At 38.6% G+C, this 21,132-nt stretch overlaps 1 protein-coding gene across 1 annotated transcript; it reads left to right on the forward strand.

Moving 5' to 3' along the window:
• The first annotated feature begins 300 nt into the window (after positions 1-300).
• Positions 301-2,013, forward strand: LOC107062675 (uncharacterized). The gene is made up of 5 exons (XM_015313569.1): positions 301-405; positions 602-614; positions 707-927; positions 1,081-1,200; positions 1,555-2,013. The coding sequence occupies exons 1-5, from the start codon at positions 301-303 to the stop codon at positions 2,011-2,013; spliced, it is 918 nt and encodes a 305-aa protein (XP_015169055.1).
• Positions 2,014-21,132: the final 19,119 nt, after the last annotated feature.

A 21,132-nucleotide genomic window follows, 5' to 3' on the forward strand; every position in this document is an offset into this window, starting at 1 on the left:
TAAAAATGAGCTTGTTCCAATGAGGTCTGTGATAGGTTGGAGAGTGTGTATGGAATGCCGCAAGTCAAATGCATGGACTGAGAAAGACCATTTCCTAATACCGTTCATGGATTAGATGCTAGATCGTCTCACCGGTAAGGGTTGGTATCATTTTCTAGATGGGTATTCTGGATACAATCAAATCTTCATAGCTCCGAAAGACCAAGAGAAGACTACCTTCACTTGTCGTTATGGGACTTTCACCTTCAAAAGAATGTCATTTGGGTTATGTAATGCTCCAGCGACCTCTAGTGTTGTATGATGTCGGTATTTTCAGATTTGGTGGAGGACACGATAGAGGTATTTTCGGATGATTTATCTGTGGTAGGTGACTCATTTGATGATTGTTTGACACATTTGGCTGAGGTACTAAAACGGTGTGAAAAGTGCAATCTTGTGCTCAACTGGGAGAAGTGCCACTTTATGGTGAAAGAGGGTATAGTTCTGAGTCATCGGATTTTGCAGAAAGGTATTGAGGTTGATCGAGCTAAAGTTGAGGTAATAGAAAAGCTTCCACCACCCATCTCTGTTAAAGGTGTTCAATGTTTTTTTGGGTATGCAGGTTTCTATCGGAGGTTCATAAAATATTTCTCTAAAATTGCACACCCATTGTGAAAGCTACTTGAAAAAGAGTGTAAGTTTGATTTTGATGATGCTTGTCTGAGAGGATTTGGAGAGTTGAAAGAAAAGTTAACTTCAGCACCTACCATTATTTCATCGGATTGGGGGCAATCATTTGAAGTGATGTGTGATGCAAGTGGGGTGGCGTTTGGTGTGGTATTAGGACAGAGGTTAGAGAAGATTCTTCATCCGATCTACTATGCCAGGAAAACTCTGACTGTGGCTCAAAAGAACTATACTGTGACTGAACAGGAACTCCTTGCTGTGGTTTTTGCATTTGAGAAATTTAAATCCTACTTGCTTGGTACTAAGGTCATAGTGCATACTGATCATTCTGCATTGAGGTATCTGATGGATAAAAAGGATGCAAAACCAAGGTTGATTAGATGAGTGTTCCTACAACAAGAGTTCGATTTTGAGGTAAAGGATAGAAAGGGAACAGAAAATCAGGTTGCTGATCACTTGTCCATGCTAGAGGAGGAAGCTATGATCAAGCTAGAGGATGGAATTGAGATTAATGATGCGTACCCTGATGAACATGTATTGGCTGCTTCTTATGATCTTATCCCTTAGTTCACATATTTTGCTAACTACTTGGCAAGTGATTTGGTTCCGTCGGATTTGTCATTTCACCAAAGGAAATTTTTTATGTCTGATGTGAAGAAATTCTTTTGGGATGAGTCTTACTTATTTCGTGTTTGCACTGATGGAATTATTCATCGTTGTGTGCCCGAGGTTGAGAAGATGAGTATACTAGAGGCGTGTCATTCATCGCATGTTGGTGGGCACCATAGTGGTATCCGAACTTCCCATAAGATTTTGCAGTGTGGGTATAATTGGCCTACCATCCACCAAGATGCTAATGATTTCGCCAAGTCTTGTGATCGTTGCCAGCGTGAGGGAGGAATTTCAAAAAAGCAAGAACTACCAATGAACCCAATACTGGTGATTGAGCTTTTTGATGTTTGGGGTCTTGACTACATGGGTCCGTTTGTGAGTTCGAATGGGATGAAGTACATTCTTGTGGCGGTTGACTATGTATCAAAATGTGTGGAAGCAGTCGCGCTTTCAAATAATGAAGGAAAGAGTGTCACTGCATTCCTGAAAAAGAATATCTTCTCTAGATTTGGTACACCAAGGCCAATCATAAGCGATGGAGGTTCTCACTTTTGTAATAAATTGTCCAAGGTATTGCTTGAGAAGAATGGTGTTTCCCACAGTGTAGCAACCCTATATCATCCGCAGTCGAGTGGACAAGTTGAAGTGTCAAATCATGAGATAAAGAAAATTCTTGCAAAGACCGTAAATGCCAACAGAATTGACTGGTCAAGAAGGCTTGATGATGCTCTATAGGCTTACCGCACTGCATTTAAAACTCCAATTGGTATGTTCCCCTACCAACTTGTATATGAGAAGTCTTGTCATTCGCTCGTAGAGCTAGAGCATAAAGTGATGTGGGCAATAAAGAAGTTGAATTTAGATTAGGGCACCGCATCAAGTCAAAGAATTAATGAGATGAATGAGCTTGATGAGTTTCATCTAAAATCATATGAAAGTTCAGCCTTATACAAAGAGAAATGAAGAAGTACTATAATCAGAAGTTCGAAAATCGTGAATTTGCTTCCGGTGATCATGTGCTATTATTTAACTCAAGGTTGCACTTATTTCCTGGCAAACTCAAGTCTAAATGGACCGGACCATTCAAAATAACCCAAGTATTTCCACATGGAGCGGTTGAACAAGAGAACAAGGATGGAATAAAGTTGAAGGTGAACGGTCAAAGAATAAAGATCTACTTGGGGCAATCTGTGAGTGTCAATGAGGTGATAGAGGAGCAGAGTCTTGATAAAGTCTGCGTAATCAAGGTGTCTGTGTCGTGTTGCGATGTTAAATCAAGCATTTCTGGGAGGCAACCCAAGATGTACAATCCAGCCAACTATAGGAGTTTCTTTTCAATATGGGGAGTTTTTCTTAAATTTGCAGTTTTCTAGATAGATGTTTGTTAATTTTTAGTTTTAGTGTTGGCTAGATATAGATAAAATAGGGGCCGTGTCTAAAAAGTGTCCAGAAAATGTTAAAAGAAATTCCTAATGTTTGCTACGTGTGTAGGGAAGAAAAGGGAAAATCTGCAGAAAATAAGCTGATGCAGTGATCTACGGGTCCCAACGACGGTCCGTCGATCAATCCATGGACCGTGGTTGGCATCCGTAGATCCCAGGTATGTCTCTAAATTTTCACTAAGTGTCAGCATGATCCATGGAACCCATGGACGGACTGTCGATTGACTCACAGACCAAAGATGGGGTTTTGTGGGTCCAAGTTAGGGTTACAATCGATGCGACCCAGACCCCTACCAAAATAAAACCTTTCATTTTTTAAATTAACCTCCCATTTCCCTCATTTCCCCAATTGTTTCAGAACATTCCTGCACTAAAAAAGACCCCTCAAACTCCCCCTATTACATCCATAAAATCCTCCCATTCCATTTATACTCCCATTAACCCAAATCTTTCCCAAGATCCATTTCCCCCATTTTCCATGGTTTCTTCCAACTTCCTTTCCTTCACAAAAACTCATTTTAGTCTGGGTTCGGTGTCATGTTTTTGTGGGTTTTAAGAAGAAGTTTAAATCAACACACTTCTCAACTTCGATTTACTTGTAAGGTAATCGATCTCACAAAAACTTTGAATTTTTTTCATTGTTTAAATTGAAATCAACGAAGTTGTACTTGACCTCGGGTAGGAATTTGCATGATAAATTGGTGTAAACTAGTCCTAAAACTAGCCTTGGAGAGATGGTGTTTGGAGTGTGTTGCTAAAATTAACTAAATAAAGGGGATTCGATGTCTAAGTGGGTGTCTTGACTTAGGGTTTTTAAAAACTTGCTTGATTGAATGTGTAATTTGAATGATTGAAACCCTAGGAATGATAGACTATCGCAAAATATGTTGGAATGCATGTTTAGACTCAAAATAGTTGTTGATTGTCGTATTGAATGTGTTGTATGAAATTTGGGATCAAAGCCTACACAACACTGATCGACGGCCTCAACCCATGGACCGTAGGTCAACCCACAGACTGTAGTTCATGGTCCGTAAATAAACTGCACACAAAAAGTGGCTAAGTCATGAACCACGGTGTGGACTATGGTTCGTTGTTTCATCGACAAACCGTTCTGCACATCTGTGGTTCTCCATCGAAACCCAATTCTGTGACTTCCTGACCTATGGAGGGGATCCACGGTTCGTCGTTCGATCGACGGTCCATAGGTACCCACTGTGGGTCACAAAAACAACTATTGTCTAGATTTTTATATTTTTATCTAAGTCCAATTGGTATTCTAAAAAATTTTCTTGGGTATTTTTGACTTCTTTGAGTACTAAGAAATCTTCCACAGGTACCATGGCACCCAAACAAGCACCCGAGTATGCAAAGAAGGACAAGTCAAAATCTATTGCCCCATCCCGACGTCTGCTCAACAATTCCAATGGGGACGAATATGTCCCGAGTACTACCAGAGGCTTCCCTACTGCCCCCGGACAACGAGGAACATGGCCAACAGGTTATTTCATCGAGTGACGAGGTCGAGGTCACTGCCCCCAGTCTGAGGAGGGGGCTTCACCTGCAGGCGAGTCGTAGTCCGGCTCTGGTTCTAGCGGCACTTCCATGTCTTCTTTCGATACTGATAGGACGGGGGATGCCCAGTACCCACCCATCACCAGAGTTGAGCCGGTTCTTAGTGTCACCGAGCCGAATAGGTGGTGTGTTGAGGGACAGTACCAAATCTACATTGATGGAATGGCCCTTAATGAGCACCGAAAGGTAGCCCGTCCGATTACTGAGAAATGCTGGGTTTTGGCAAGGAGCCTCTACACAATGCCCTCCATCTATGCTCTATCTCAACAGTACATGTGTGATTGGATGGCTAAGATTCCGGGGAGATATAGCGAGGAAATGGTGTGTGAGTTCTACATCTCATATGTTGCCACCGTCACTAGTGCCTTTCCACCACACACCAAGGCTTTGGCTGAGCCACCTCTCCTGACTACCATGGTGCGGGGCCTATCGATTGACATTTTGGAGACCACCATCGGTCGTTTCATTTACGGCCTGACATATACTCTACCTATCAATACGGCGGAGTACGACTACAAGATGGGGATCGTTCAGGGGTGTGCTTTCAGTGACTCCAAGTAGAGAGAGTCACTACTTAGATGGATGGCCCGCCATATTGCTGAGGATGGAGAGAGCACCAAGTGAGTGTAAAATATGCAGTTGCCTATCAAAAAGGCGACTTTGAGTTTTGGGCCCAAATTTTGGTGGTCCATCGTTCCCACCAGACTGTCCCCCACACAGGCGGACAATGTCGTTACTTGGGACCAGACGGTGATGCTTGCTGCACTACTGGCAGGATTAGAGGTTGACTTCTCCCGAATCATTCTTGCTGAGATCCATGAGAGGGCCTTTCGAAGGACTATGACCATACCCTTCCCATGCTTGATCTTTTTTTTGTGCAGAGAGTCCACTGTGCCGATATGGCACTGTGATAGATTGGTCGAGGTGACCAAAACTGTGGATGTTGGATTCATCCAGAATGATACTAACCCCGCTACCCCATGTCGGAGTACACCAGTTTCCATTCTCCCTTGGGTGCTGACTTAGTTAGAGAGGTTCAGCAAGTTGTGGTGGCACATGCTGATGACATTTCCATACCTCCCACCACTGCAGATTCACATGCTCCCCCTTCCATCGCCACTAGTTAGGCTGCGAGCTCATCCCGAGCCACTCCCCCTTCAGTGTCCACATTAGTCCCTCTAGCCCAAGTCTAGAAGTTTGAGACCTAGATAGCTACCTTACTGCAGCACATGAGGCCCTGGATGCAGCGATCTGTGGAGGAGTCATACGCTTGTATGGAGCGCATGATGGACACAAAGATTCAGGCGGTCCATAAACGGCTAGACGCATTCGATTTGCGAGTTTTGGATAGTCCCGCACCTACGATAGATATCACCACTTTCCAGACGGAGTTGACTAGCCTTTGTTCTGATGTTGATGCTCTTTTAGCCCTTGCTGAGACTGCACCAGAGACCACTCTTGTTGCTTAGGTTGATGATGAATTCCCTCTTATACGACATTATTCCACCATCCGACCTTCCCCGTGCGGCTAGGAGGCGCCACCACTCTTCTGATCATACTTCCAACACTGAGGAGGCCTGATGAGCAAAGAATAAGGAGTGACAACAGTTGGAGGTGGTCTAGAGGCAGTCGATTATCGATGAGGAGTTGAGGCAACAACGGGTCCGTGAGGTTGATGTTGACCCATCTGGTTCGAGAAGCACTACTGAGGGTGTTCCCACTATTGATGAGGGTGATACTGATGGTTTTTCTATTGCTGATCCAACAGGTTCTGAGAAACCGGACCCACCCGCATCTTGATGGATCTTCGATGCATATGCGCCACAGGTTTGCTTCACCCTATGCTTTATTTTTTTTTGTGCATTGAGGGCAATTGCACCATTTTATTTCATGGGGGTGGGGTAAATGGGTTATGAGTGATAGGGTGAAGTCTGAGTAACCGAACTCATAATCCTCCCTTGGGGTTTTCTTACTTGTGTTCTTTTTCTTCAAGGGATTGTTTTACTTTTATATTGAACCGGCATGTGTAGGATTGTATGTGTAGAAGTAGATAGAAAGAATGAAAACATGATTGCATAAGAGCATGAAATGGATACCTGTCCAAAATTTTGAAATGTGCTAGATCTATAGGTTTAATGAGTTGAATGTGTGGGATCTTCATGTGACATGTTATGGAACCGGTATGATAGCATGACTTAAGCTAAAACTTGAACTGGGTGCTTCAATAATCCGATAATGAAATAATGTGCCAAGTGTGTATGAGTTGATTTTGTATGTTCATGCAGTATGTGCCATTCTAGAACTTTCCTCGTTTATAAGATAATATAGGCTAGGAATTGGGAAATGATCATAGGCCCTTGTTCAAATAAGTCCACTTAAGCATAGAAAGATCCAACCAAAAGAAATAAATGCTCCCTTTGATCCAAATGTTTGAGCCTAACAATACCACTTCTTTCAATACACCTAACTCACCTTCCCTACAAGATTGTTTTGGACCTGGTCCCTCCTTGGACATGTGCAGGTAACTTAGGCAAAAAGCCTAAGTTGAGGGTGGCTAATTCAAAAGTTACCTTAATCTTGGCCCTGGTCCGACTTCGCATATTGTGCACCTCAACTCATGCAAAATACATCAGTTGAGGGTGGCTATGACAAAGGAAACTGAAAGAAAAGGGTATAAAAAGAGTTGTGTGTAGAAGAAGAAAAATGATAGAAAAAGATGTGAGTGAATACAAAATAAACAAAAAGAATGGTAATGATGTTGAATAACAAAGAAAGAAGAAGTAAAAGAAAAAGAAAAAGCGAAAAAGTCAAAGTCACATCTGTGCTGAAGAAAGTCAAGGAAAAGAGTAGAAAATAAAACAAATTGTCAGAAAATAGCCAATGTATCTCAAAGAGGGCAGAAAAGTTACTAAAAGTACCCAAATGTATCCTACCTATTCCCGAGCCTACATTACAAGCTAATAAAGTCCTATAGTGATCCTAGTAACTAGTTTGGAGAGTCTATGCAATGAAAATAAGCGCAAGCCTACGCTATTGAGCACTATTAGTATTTGAATTCACTTTTGAGCGTGAGTGTTGACTGAATCCTTAAACTTAAAAATCAGATTTGGTGTGTGAAAAAGGATTTCTTTGAAGTGAGGGCACTAGTTACATTATTGGAGAGTTGGTACCTTGGTGATTGTTGAAAGTGTATGTAGTGATGTTTATTGTTCTGTCTATGTCATGTTTTGATCCGCATGATATTGTTGAGTCTAAACGAAAAGATTTGCACTAGGTGATGGTTTTGATTGAGAAAGCCATATGATTGCTTGAGTTTGTATGTTTACTTCTACATGAGTGTCGTTTAGAGATTTAGTGTGTCGCTTGAGGACAAATTAACAACAAGTTTAAGTTGAGGGTGTTGATATACTGTGAGTTTACGGTATTTTTGATCCGTTTCACTTACAGTTTGTGTGTGTCTTGGGCTATTTTGTTATTGGATATAATGTGTTTATGTGATATTTTGCAACAAATTAGTTCGGAAGCGATTGACAAAAAAATGGATTGAAATGGCACCAACAACAAATGACGAAGCCAACGACAGACCGTAGGTCCAACGACGACCCGTAGGTGATGCAGTGTAGGTCAAGTTCAGGGAAGTCTGACCAAGTGTAGAATCACGGAGGCCACTGACAGACTGTAAGTCGAATGACAGACCGTCCTACACATTTGTCGTTTATGATCAAACAGGTTGAGTTCTGGTACCTGAACCACGAAGGTGACCTACGAACCGTAGGTCGACCCACGGTCCGTAGGTTGACCCACGGTCCGTAGGTCCTGTCGTTAGTCAAAACCGCGTCTTGAACTATTTTTCCTTATTTTCATTTCCTTGTTGATTTAGGATTTCAATACTATAAATATTAGTTGTTACTTCCATTTTTGGGGGTTAGACAATAATGGGGATTTTTGTTTTGGTCTGTTGGAATTATTTTGAAAACAATTATCAATTTAATTCCAGAAGTTGGTTTAAGCAATTTTGCACTTTGAATTTCAATTCAAGATTTCGGTTTTCATCTATTCTAAATGTATGCTCATTATTTATTTTAACCCTAATATGAATTGTGAATTCTCAAGCATGAGTAGCAAAATCCACAACTAGGGTTGTGGGAACCATGAGCAATTAACAATGTATGACTAATAACTAAGTAATTCTTGAATAGTGTTTATGCATGTATTGTTAATCTTTTCGTTTAAAAGTCTTTCTAGCGTTGTGCAATGTTAGAACTCACCTCCTTCCTACTTGCCTTACCAAGGAGTTAATGAATGAGAAAAAAGATTAAACAACAGAGATTTGGTTAAGGATTTGCTGCTATCTAATAGTCTGACTTTAATTAGTTGACGTGAGGGTGAATACCCAACTCAATTGACACGATGACTAATCTGGTGTAAAGGTAAAGGGTTAGTAAAGCACACACACGTAGACTTACCAAGTTGCGAGTGAAAGTTCCTACTTGGATTACCAATCACTTAGGGATACTTAACTTATTAGCCTTGCATGTCAAACACTAGGATAAGATTACTTCTATTAGGAATACTGCATTAAGAGATTGTGGGTAACACATATATCCTAGTTTCCATCTTATATTGATATCTCAAATTGTGAATCTTGTTTACTTGTTACTTAATAATTCAACTCAACAATCTGTCATTTTATTTACAAAACCCCTTGTTTACTTTTCTCAGAAATAGTTTGACTAAAAAGAGATAATTGTGAGTTAAGTTATAATTCTGAACCATATTCCTTGTGGGATCGACCCCAACCTACAAGTTGGGTTCTTTACTTGGCGACCTCTTATGCTTTTTCCGAGAGGTGTAATTTGGGCGTATCAAAAATCATTTAGACCATCTTCTGGATTAGGGACCACAAAAGCTCAAAACTTGAACAAAAATAGTGTAATTGGTAAAAAAAATTAAAATTAAGATCAAATCTATAAAGACTTACTAGGTCTTCGTTGATGTACTGGTAAACGAAGGTGTCATTCCATCCGTTCGTCAAGTTTTCCTCATTAGCAAAATCGCCGACGTTGATATGGCGGAGCTCAGTCAGCTCCACCAGGGAATCCGTCGTAGTCATCTTCCTGTACCTGGAGTTCCGGTGATAAGTATATTAGGTCTCTTCAGACAACTGCTATTTTGTGCCATGGCCGTTAGTTGAACAACAAGAAAGCTTCGCTAAGATATGTTTAAACAAAATTAATTTATTAAGAAAAATTAAAATAATAAATTAGTATTAATTTATTAATTAAAATGAGTGTTTATATTATACCTTAGATAGTTTCTTTTATTGTATATGAAATGGTCATCAAATTGCAATTCTCTACTTCATTCGGTTACGTATACAAGTTTCTGCAAATATTTTTTCTTTTTTTGGTTCAATATATACTTTTCAGGATGAGATGAGGGGGAGAAAGTGAAATTAGGGCTTTAAGTTGTCTATGTGGAGGTGGGGTGTGTTTGGCGTGCACATGTGGAGTCCATGAGGCATTTAGCACACACATGGATATTTTTATTAAATAGAAGGGCAAGTGTGGTCCAATAGTTAGACGGGAAGGACATTTTTGAGCCGAAATATAGTTTAAGGTTATATTTAAGCTATTTCGAATAGTTTAAAGGTAGTTTTGACCTTTTTTCGTAGTCGTCTATGTGGAGGTGGGGTGTGTTTGGCGTGCACATGTGGCATCCATGTGACATTTAACACACACATGGATAGTTCCATTAACTACAAGGGTAGGTGTGGCTCAATAGTTTGACGGGAAGGATATTTTTGAGCCGAAATATAGTTTAAGGGTATAGTTAAGTTATTTCAGATAGTTTAAGAGTAGTTTTGACCCTTTTCCGTTTATTAAATAATTAATTTTTTAGGAAAAATTATAGAAATCCCACCTTTTAGTTTACTTATTACCATTATCCCTTATAAGTTTTACAAATTTCCAAAATCCCTCATTTTTGCGCATCAGATTAGTGTATCTCGCGCTTCAGATTAATGTATCAGCGCTTATATTATTATATCTCGCGCATCAGGTTTGTGTATCATGTATAAAATGTACATCAGATTAGTGTATCATGTATAAAATGTAATGTAGTCTTACTTAACGATTAATGTATCTCGCGCATCAGATTAATGTATCAGCGCTTATATTATTGTATCCGTTTGAGGGATTTCTGTAATTATAAACTTTTAAGGGATAAATTGTAATTTTGCCTTAAAAGTATGTGATTTCTGTAATTTATCCAATTTTTTATTAGTTAATAGTTAATGGGTTAAGTTTAAAATTTATTTAATAGTCTTTACCATTTAGCCCATCTAATTAATTTAAGTTAGTGGAAGTTAACATTTTATTTAGGTCACAATTTGAGAAAACAAAACGTTGGACGATAAAATTTACCCACGGCGTCAACCTAGAACGACTGCGCATTCAGGTACAACTTCAAATTCTCAAGTACCTTGAATACATAGAAAATGGAAGTTATAATTAGGATGATGCATGGTCACTTAGAGGATTTTGGATTATTACAAGTTAGAAGTTAAAGAATTCTTTAAAATTGATGAGCTATAATATGACTTTGGAGACAATAATTATGTAATGATGGCTAATGATGAGCCACTCATTGGAGAAGGTGATAATTTGTAGGATAAATTCGACATTTAGTTATTGTTAGGCATACAGAGATTTTCGTGGATAAATTTTGAGATTTCTGTGGTTTAAGCATTGCTACGTAACTTGACTTTGATCTTTCTATTTTGTTATGGTTATCACATTATGATTCAAGTTTTGATATATTGAGACAAGTAACCGAATATTAGATATATTGTATTATATGAATATATTAAATTTATAATATTGGAGAAATTGAAACTTAACCCTATGCTTGAATTTGGAAAACATGAGAGTTGACTTGTTAATTGGCATCAAGATTTAGTAACGTGATTATAGGTTTGAGTGAGTTTTTGGGTCTAGGCTAGACATATAGTAATATCAGTGTTGTTAGTTTAGAAATCTTATTGTTATTATTATGTGAATAGATTATATTTATTTGGGAGCTCAATGAAAGGAGAAGACTCAAGTTTCGGAGTAATTGTTCGATTGTTTCAGGAAAGTGGATTTCTCAATCCTTGTTAAGTGTATAAAATCGTGTATTTTCTTGTGGTATGTGTTGGGGAGTGATGGGACTTGGTGATGGATTGACTTGTGCATATTGAATAATTCTAATGATGAAAAAAGAGTAATAAAAGGCAATGTGATTAATTATTGGTGTGTGATGTGTCGAGAATGATTTGAAAAACTTATTAATTCATTGTTGATGTTGTATCATGCCTGTTTTGTTGTGAATTGTGCATTATTATGAAAATGGTCATCTCCTCATTATTTGTGTGAACATGTCATTTGCATTAGTTCAGAGACATGGTTGTGACAAGTGTTATGTGAATTGAGGAATAATAAGAAATTAAAGAGGATGTACTATTTTGAGGGACGTGTCATGCACCGTGATGGATACTATGATTGGAGGGACGTGTCGCATACCGCGACGAGTTCTATTATGAAGGGAACATTTGCACGCCACGACATATTTTATTATCGAGGACCATGTCGCACACTGCGATGGATGCATGGACATATATGTCCCCCATGGGTCCTGGACTTTTAAACAACAGGTGTGTATCACTAGGTCAGGCATACATCACTATACTTGGCATTGCATTGCATATCTATATCATTTGTGAATTTGTGAGTGCCTTTCTGTGGAACTTGTGATTGGTGAACTTGATCTCTTATGTTGCTGATCTGTAATTGTTGGAGTGTTGTAATTGAACTATGTGCGATGTAAATTGTGATCTATTAGGTTGGACTGGTTTTTAAGCAGGTTGTAGTTGTGGAGGTTCGGTTAGGGTATAAGGAGTAGCAATATTCTATTTCCTTAGTTTGTGTTTCGAAGCTTACTTGTTGAGTAGTGCATGGTTTGGTACTCACCTCTTGCTTCTACATTTTTGTAGGTTACAAGCTCGGATATTTTTGATACTTTCTATTCTCCTCTATTCGAGGCTTCATGTGGAGATTTGTGAGGTAGCTGTTTGTCATCCCAACGGACCTTCTTACTCCTATTTATGATTTTGTTCTACTATAGAGACAACATCATTTGAGACTTATATTTTTCTTTCAAATTATCATAATATATTAGAGGCTTGTACACGTGATAACCAGGTTTTGAAGATTTAATTAAGTTGACTTATTAACTGCATTAGTTTTAAAAAGAAAATTAAATTTGGACAAGTGGTCCACTTTATTCAATAAAAGATCTATTGGGTCAGAATGAGCCCAAAACAAAACAAAGGCCAAAATGCCTACTAGGGTCCGCCCAAAAGTGACGGTCCTCAGGTGTAAAAACATAGGGATTTCTAAAGATATCTCAGCTTTCTCTCTTCTTGCGTTGTCATCCGCTGGGGATGAACTTTTGGTTTCCAAGCTATTTCTTTTGTCTCCTTTGTCTTTGGATTATCTACACCTTCATTTTGGGAAAGTAAGTCCCTTTTGGAAGCTTTTGAAGGTGAGGTGTTCTTAATTTAACAGATTCTTATTCTTCAATCTTTCTTTGAATTGCCTTTCTACTGAAGGTATACTTAGCTGGGATTGTGTGGGATTCTGAGAGAGCATTATCATGTGCGCCGCCTTTGAAGATCTGTGTAAGATTTGAAGCCAGGTTGATCTTCGTCTTCTATCAGTTCTCCTAGTTGGACACAAGTGCCCCAAGTCGAAACCGATTCACTGTATCTTTGTTTTTGCTGATATGATCGATTTTTGATGATTGACATAGCTTAGGATATTTAATTTTTTGCCGTTATTTTGCTTTGAGCACAATCATTCTTGTACTTGTATTAGTTTTGTGGTTCTATGATCCTTTGTTTGTTTTCCACGCTACTGTCTGCTTGTGAAACTGATTCTCCTAGTTCTTATTCTGACTGATGGTATCTGCTACTTATCCATGTTTAAGATTCTTCTTGCTTTGCTTGGTAGATTACTCAAACTTAGATACTATTGTTTTCCTTCTTGATAATCTAGATTCGTAATTAAATCGGCTAGTTGATTAGCCTCTCTAAACACATGATCCAGGTGAGTGTTTACCAACTCCATCATTCTTTGTATTTCCTGTACTCTTTCAGCTAGAAATCAAGGTACTCTCCAATTCTTCCTAATCAAGTTTTTGAGACTTAATGAATCAGTCTCTAGCATGATTTGATTGAAACCTTGTTCTTTGCAATATTTCAAACCTTCCCAAAGTTCCCTCAATTCAGCCTCTATGTTTGTAGTGATCCCAATAATTTGCGGTTCTGCATATAAAAGATCTCCATTTTTGTAGCAAAAAAAAAACCCATAGGAACTGTCACCTGGGTTGCCTTTGCTGGCCCCTTCAATATTGCAGTTAACCCATCCTAATTTTGGGAATGACCACTTTAGTATTTGATAATAAAGGTTGGGTTAATATCCTTGCAGAAGATCAAACATCCCACTCCAGTGATACGGGATATTTCTTATCCATGGAAATTTGGCCTTAATCAGTTGATGTATTGTCAATTGACATTGTAAATACATTTTACTGAAAGTGACTTCCTTATCATGTTGTCTTGCATTTCTTCGTTTCCACAGTTCCGACATGACAATAGCAGGAATTGCCTTCATAATATGCTGCAACTTAGGATTTGTCTCATATTCCCACCACTTTGATAGTAGTTGGTGTATATTTAGGCCATCAATGCTAAAACCTGCACAAGAAGCAAATTGCTTCCATAACTTTTGAGCTATGGGAGCTGTTAGTAATAAATGCATCACGGTTTCCATTTCTCCTGTCGCGCAATAGTAGCATTTGGAAACAATTTGTATCTTCATTCTCTGTAAATATCATATGTGGATATTTTCTTTTTCCACTCTCCATAGAAAGAAGGATATCTTAAAATGTAATCCTTTTAACCACATACACTTCATCCAGTCTATCTTCTCTCTTTTAATTCTCAAAATATGATAAGATGATTTGACTGTAAATTCTCCAGAAGTATTCCCCACCCACCAGGCTCTATCATTAATATCATTAGTAATTGGCTTGATATTTTCTACTATGTGACATGCCATTTCCTCCGAAAACATGTTCTAACAGCTTCTCCATGTTCCAAGAACCATTCTGGATAAAATCCTTCACCTCAATGTCTTCACTATCTGCATTTCCATCTATTAAATATAATGCACCTTGTCTAGTCCAGTTGTCAAACCAAATACTGGAATTTCTAGCCTTTACTTGCCACCAAATATCATGTTCTATTTCCTGTCTTATGGTTAGCATTTTCCTCCATAGGTGTGAGGCCCCTGAATTCATAGTTGCATTAGGATGCAACTTTTTACAATATTTATTGCCCATGTATTGACTCCATAAGATGATGTAGACACCCTGAAATTCCACCACAATTTTGCAAATAATGCATTATTGACATCATGAAGAGATCGAAATCCCAAACCTCCGTCCTCCTTTGGAAAACACATTCTCCTATGCTACCCAATGCTTCCCTTTAATTCTTCCTGATCTTCCCAGAAGAATTTTGCAAAGATGTGATGAATCTGCTCAATTACACTCTTTGGGGGATTCATAGTAGACAATAAATACACATGTAAAGATTGAAGAACATTACTGATAAGAATGTATGTACCCCCAAAAGTTAAAAATCTGGTCTGCCAAGAGAAAATTCTATTTGCCACCTATCTTACTAGATCTTCAAAATAGCTCTTGGTCTTTCTTCCATAAAGCATAGGATAACTAAGATAGGTGAATAGAAAATTTCCTTGCTTTACACCAGTTAATCTTCACAATCTGGTTGCCATAATCAAGGGATTATTATCATGAAGATAGAAGGACTCTTTGATTTGTTAATAATTTATCCAGAGATGCTCTCATAATCACTCAACACCTTCATCATCTTTATCAGTGATGATCTATCCCCTAAACAAAAAAGAATTGTATCATTAGCATAAAATAGATGGTTTATCTCTAGACTCCACTTCAACATACCATATCTCTTAAAAATTTTATCCCTGTGTAGGCTATCTAATCCCCTGACCAATACTTTGGTAGCAATGATGAATAAAGTGGGGGATAAGGGATCCCCTTGCTTGAGTCCCCTCGATGATTGGTAAAAACTATTCCCTTGCCCATTTATTAGCACAGAATACCAATTGTTAGAAATTAGCCTCCACAGCGTGCTTATGATGACTTCCGAAAAGCCAAACTTTCTCAACACTTCTGTTAGGAAAATCCAAGACACCCTATCATAAGCCTTAGCCATATCCAATTTCACCACTACATTCACATTTTGGTTCCTCTTATTGATGTCTCGAATTATTTCTTGTGCTAGTAGTATGTTTTCTGATGCTCCTGCCTTTCACAAATCCTGATTGTGTTGGGGAGATAACCTTTGGTAACACCATCACCATTCTATCATGCAACATTATTGAGATGACTTTGTTGATAAAACCACTTAAACTTATAGGTCTCATATTAGTAAAATTCCTTGCCTTCTCTTTTTTGGGTTAATACACTAAATTTGTACGAGTTATGAGCTTTGGAAACTCATGTCCACAAAAGAACACTCTAACTAACTTAGTGATATCAACCTCAATAATTTCCCAACAAGTCTATAAAAATGCACCTGAAAACCCATCTCCACATGCATCGACACCACTCAATTCAAAATCAACCTTTCTTACCTCCTTCGAATTAAGAAGTTTGGCCATCTCCTCATTTTCCTAATCAGTGATAAGACAAGGAATATATCTTAGCATTGAGAAATCCTGATTATGGTCCTCCTCTGTGAATTGTTTCGAAAAGAAACACACTGCTGCTTCCTTAATTTGCTGAGTAGTGAGAACAGTTTCACCTTGCTCATAATGATTTCTGACAGATGCAATTTTTTCCTCCTTCCTTTCATATAAGAGTGAAAAAATTTAGTATTCTTGTCCCCTTCCACAAACCATTTCATCCCCGTCTTTTGTTTCCAGTATTATTCCTCTATCTTGAGATATTTTCTCAATTCTGCATTCATTCTACTCAATTCATCCCTATTTTCCGCAGTTGGATTCATCTCAAATTGAGTTTCCTTGATTTTAATCACATCCTTTATAGTAGCAAATTGTTGGAAGAAATTTCCAAAAGTATCTTTGCTCCAATGTGATAATGCTCTCTTCACTATTTTCATTTTGGCTTGAACTTCTAAAAAAGCATTGCCTATGAAATCAGTGTTCTAATGATTTTCCATGATTGCCTTAAACTGATGGTGTTTAGTCCAAAAGTTCAGAAATCGAAAAGGCTTAATGATAGGAGTTTCATCGGTGCTACAAATCATATGTAAAGGAGCATGATCTGAGCCTTGTCGGATAAGATGATGGACTACAATTGATGGAAAAGCCTCCTGAAATACATTTTTCACCAGTACTCTATCCAACCTTTTTAGGATACATTCTTCTTCTATCCGACCATTACACCAAGTTTATTTACCACCAATAACATCCACTTCAGCTAACACACAATTATTAATGCATTGTTAAAAATCATTTGCCTCATGTTGAGTGAAATCTAGTCCACCCAATTTCTGCTCAGTACATAAACTGACATTAAAATCTCCTCCCATAATCCAAGGGAATTGAGATTTTTCAACAATGCCTTCTAATTCCTCCCATAATTCCAGTCTGTCAATAGCACTACACCGACTATAAACTGATGAGATAATGTAATAACTATCATTTTTACAAAATCTCATTGTTATCTGTTGTAGAGAATCCATTACTACTGTACCCTTCCAATTCTCTCACCAAAAAAAATCATATTTTACTAGAACGGTTAACCAACACCTTATCAAATCCTAACTTCACTTTGTATTGATATAGTTCCAATGGATCTTGGAAGGGTTCCATTAGTGCTATGAATGAATAACAATGTCTTCTATTTAAATCTATTAACCTCCCAAAATCATTGTGAGTGTTAACGTATCTAAAATTCCAGAAAATAGCCTTTTCTAGCATTGATCACTATGAGTGCCTCTATCCTTGTTGCTCCTTTTTTTTTACTTGAAGAGGAATTGTAGGCCTTCCTCATTTTTCTTTCAAACTATCAGTGTGTCTTGGCGATAAGTCTCCAGCCTTACTGATTTGTTGTATGTTATAATCTATACTCTCATCTTCTTCTGTTTCCCTCATGTCTTGAATTACCTCCTCAAACTCTTCCATTAAATTTGGGGCCTCTTTAACATGGGGTTCCAAGAGTTGGTCAGCTGGTGTTTCCTTTACTTTATCCTTCGATTCCTTTTTTTCAGGCTGCTTCCTACTCTCATATACCTTGGTACTTTTTCAATTGTTGGAATTTTCTTCCATTCTACTAGACACTTCTATATGCTCCGAGCTTTTACCAAGTGATTGCATATTGCTACCTTTATCCTTGTCATTGTGGCTTCTTTGAATCTCAATGTTGGGACTTACCTCTAATTTACTAGACACATCCACCTGTTCTGCAGTTCCTCCGGATGTATATAACTTGCTGCCTTTAGTCGTGTCTTTGTGACTTCTTTTAATCCCTAGAGTAACATCAAGCTTCCCAAAAGAAGTTTCAATCCATTCTTTGGGGGTTTGATTAGCATCTTTTTGACATTCTGCTCCATCTCTTCCAGTATAATTGTTTTCATCTTCTACATCTGTTTCATCAGTTTCCAATGCTCCAAATTGATTACCAGTCGTCACCTTTGCCCAAACCTGTTTAGGTTGTCTCTTCCATCCACCCTTTTTAATTTTTTGTTCAATAAAATCTTCCTTCTATTTAGCAGTTGTCACTCCTTTCTTATCCATTTCTTTATTATCGTGAGTGGGCCTCTGTTCTCTTTGTCGTGTGCATTCCTCCACCATTTTTCCTTTGGTTCATGGTCCTTCTTCTCTGTTTTGGGATATAGTTCTGGGTGTTCCACATAACATTGTTGTTCCTCATGTCCTTGGATCATGCAAGCCTTACGGTATTTGGGTGAGTAATCATACTTTATTCTCACCCACTTCTCCATCACCTCTCCATTTGGCTTTTTCATGCCTATCTTAATGTGTTTAGGGAATTCCCTTAGAAGATTCACTTCAACCTTCACCCTTGCACAGTTAGGCCTGGTTTGATTTTTTGTCGCCATGTACACTTGTAAAGGTTTCCCAACTGCAGTAGCTAGCGAGAAGACTGTTTCTTTACCAAAGAAGTTCGGAGGGAGTGATGGAAAGGAAATGCATGAAATTGTTTTGGTAATCTCCTCCTCTAGATTAAACATATGATCTCATTTCAAAGTTCTCATAGGGAAAGACCAACTCCTCTGCGTAATATAGAATGTCAGTTTGTACAAAAGATTCACATAATGCTCCAGCAAGGTTGACCTAATGAGGACATGTGTTTTGCTAGGTAGTTGATGAGTCCACAAATTGGACTCATCTAGGGACATATTTTAATAGAAATTATATCCTCAAATGCTTATTTTACCTTAATATCTGATGAAAACCCTTAAGTTTCAGGTATTTGAAGTTTGAAGGAAAGCATGGATAATACGTCGCAAAAAGGAATAAGAAGGCTGAAAAGAACGAATAAACGAAGGCCTGAGGATCGCCGAATCAACTTGGCGAGTCACCGAAGGGTTTTACTTCGCCTTTTGTAAGAAGTGAAGGCCTGAGGATCGCCAAGTCAACTTGGCGAGTCGCCTAAGGGTTTTACTTCACCTTTTGTTCCAGTGTGCTGAGCCCTGAAGGAAACGATCAAGTCGGCGGAGAAAGGGAGTAGTCGGCGTATCGTTGAATAGTTCCATGAAGCAGTACTATTTTTCCCAATGACACAGAGCACAACGATGCCGAAGGTTGGTGCAAGAAGGCGACGAACTACACCAAAGGGCGAATCGTCGAGTTGTTCAACGATTCCAACTAATGACGCCAAATGATCCGCCGCAGCACAAATCTGTAATAGCTATAAATACTAGTTAGAATTTTATTTGAGAGAGTCGAACAATTATTATATTTTCATATAGAATAGTACTTTTTGATATTTTTTTGCTCTAAGTTTGAGAGGGTTTTGGAGACTTGAAGAAGAAGAGGGTTTCATCTTCTATATTTGGAGTTGTGTATCTTGTATTCTTCATTCTTGGCCTATAACAAGACTTAAATCTTCATACCCATTTGAATGCAAGATCATTTAGGTATAAATTTCTATCTCTTGTTCATGTCTAGCTAAAGCCCCTATTCTTGGGGTGTGATTTATCAAATATGTGTTGATATTATTGTTGGATCTTTTTTGCTAATAGGTTAGATGTATTTTAATGGTGATTTCACCTAGTGGTTGTGGTTTAATTTAATGGGTTTGTAGTGGTAAATACAAAACCACCCATGTGTTTTTGGCTTTCGAGAGAGAGAGGTCGCGAGACCAAAACTGCTAGCCTGATGGCCTAAGGAGTGGGTCGACATGAGGTTCAGCCCGAGAGGGTGAGCCCTAGTCCCATATCCTAAAACTCAGCTCGAGAGAGTGAGTGGGGTAAGGCGTAGGCTGTCCTTCATGCGGGAAATGGGTGTCCGAGAGGAACCCATTTGAAATCGGGTAAGTTGCCCGAGAGGGAACTTATTTCCATCTAAAGCTTAGTCTAGTCACTATTAACTTACAAATTTCCTATGGAAAGCATCTACTCAGCGATTTATATCAATTTATATTGCGGTCACAGCCCAAGAACTTCTCCCCATATTTGATCTCCCCTTTAAATTTTGTTGTTTTTATTACACTTGTGACAAAACCCCCATTTGTTAATTGACACTTTTGTGTCACCCCCTTGATTTACTATGTTTTTACTCGTTAATGTCTTTAGTTACGACTAATTAGAACTAAATTTTATTTTTCTATTAATTCTCAAAACCACTCCCTTGGGACACGACCCCAACCCTTGGTTGGGTTACTATATTATCGACGATCGTAGACACTCTTACCGTAGGTTAGTATCGTTGGTCATGATAAGCACCAAAATGGCGCCGCTGCCGGGGAGTGGTGTTATTTGAAAAAAATTAGATTAGTAGAATATTTGTTCTTCTTAGTTGTAGTCAGCTTACCTAATTTTTAGTTTTGTTTTGAGTATTTGTGTGTCACAACAGGACATATGAGTGCAAACGGGGAGAATAGATGCCAATCAGGTCACTCAGCGGACGGTGTGTTTCATCGAGACGACATCGATGATGCTAATAGTGTTTATTACCCTACCGACGTAGGTGAGATGGGCGAAATTTGCATGCCACAAGCTGACAGAAATGTAATGCTCGAAGTTACCAGCGCGACATTCCAACTCATACATTCAAGAGGTTTATTTGGAGGGTTAGAGCATGAAGATCCGCACGAACATGTACTGTAACGACCCTAAAAACGAACTAGTGAAACTAGAGCCTCACATGTGAGTTTGGAGTTGAGAACTTGATGAAATGATGAGAAATGGCTTTTGAAGTTTAGTTTAAAGAGATTTGAAGTCAAACGTCAAGAAATGACCATGACGTCCGGAAACTAGTCACTTGAACTAGTGAGTTGTAAGGGTCAACTTTAAATGGTCATATCTTTTAGCTCAAAACGAATTAGGTTGGCCATTACCTATCCTATGAAAGGTCTTTGTGTCCTCTTTCCAACGCCACCGAGTTTGCCCTTTTCCGATCTCGGAGTAAAAAGTTATGCCCAAAATAGTGAAGCACTGTCAGCAAGGACGAGCTTAGACGGGTTTAGTGGAAACTTTTAA

Source organism: Solanum tuberosum, unplaced genomic scaffold (genome assembly GCF_000226075.1).
Source record: "Solanum tuberosum cultivar DM 1-3 516 R44 unplaced genomic scaffold, SolTub_3.0 scf00258, whole genome shotgun sequence".
NCBI lineage: Eukaryota > Viridiplantae > Streptophyta > Magnoliopsida > Solanales > Solanaceae > Solanum > Solanum tuberosum.

What these genes read in the sequence shown, in the direction of transcription:
- LOC107062675 (XM_015313569.1), top strand. Translation starts at nt 301, where the DNA reads ATGTCGGTATTTTCAGATTTGGTGGAGGACACGATAGAGGTATTTTCG. An exon ending in AACAGGAACTCCTTGCTGTG is followed by an intron (nt 928 to 1,080) that starts GTTTTTGCATTT and finishes TTCGATTTTGAG; the next exon opens with GTAAAGGATAGAAAGGGAAC. An exon ending in ATGCGTACCCTGATGAACAT is followed by an intron (nt 1,201 to 1,554) that starts GTATTGGCTGCT and finishes GATCGTTGCCAG; the next exon opens with CGTGAGGGAGGAATTTCAAA.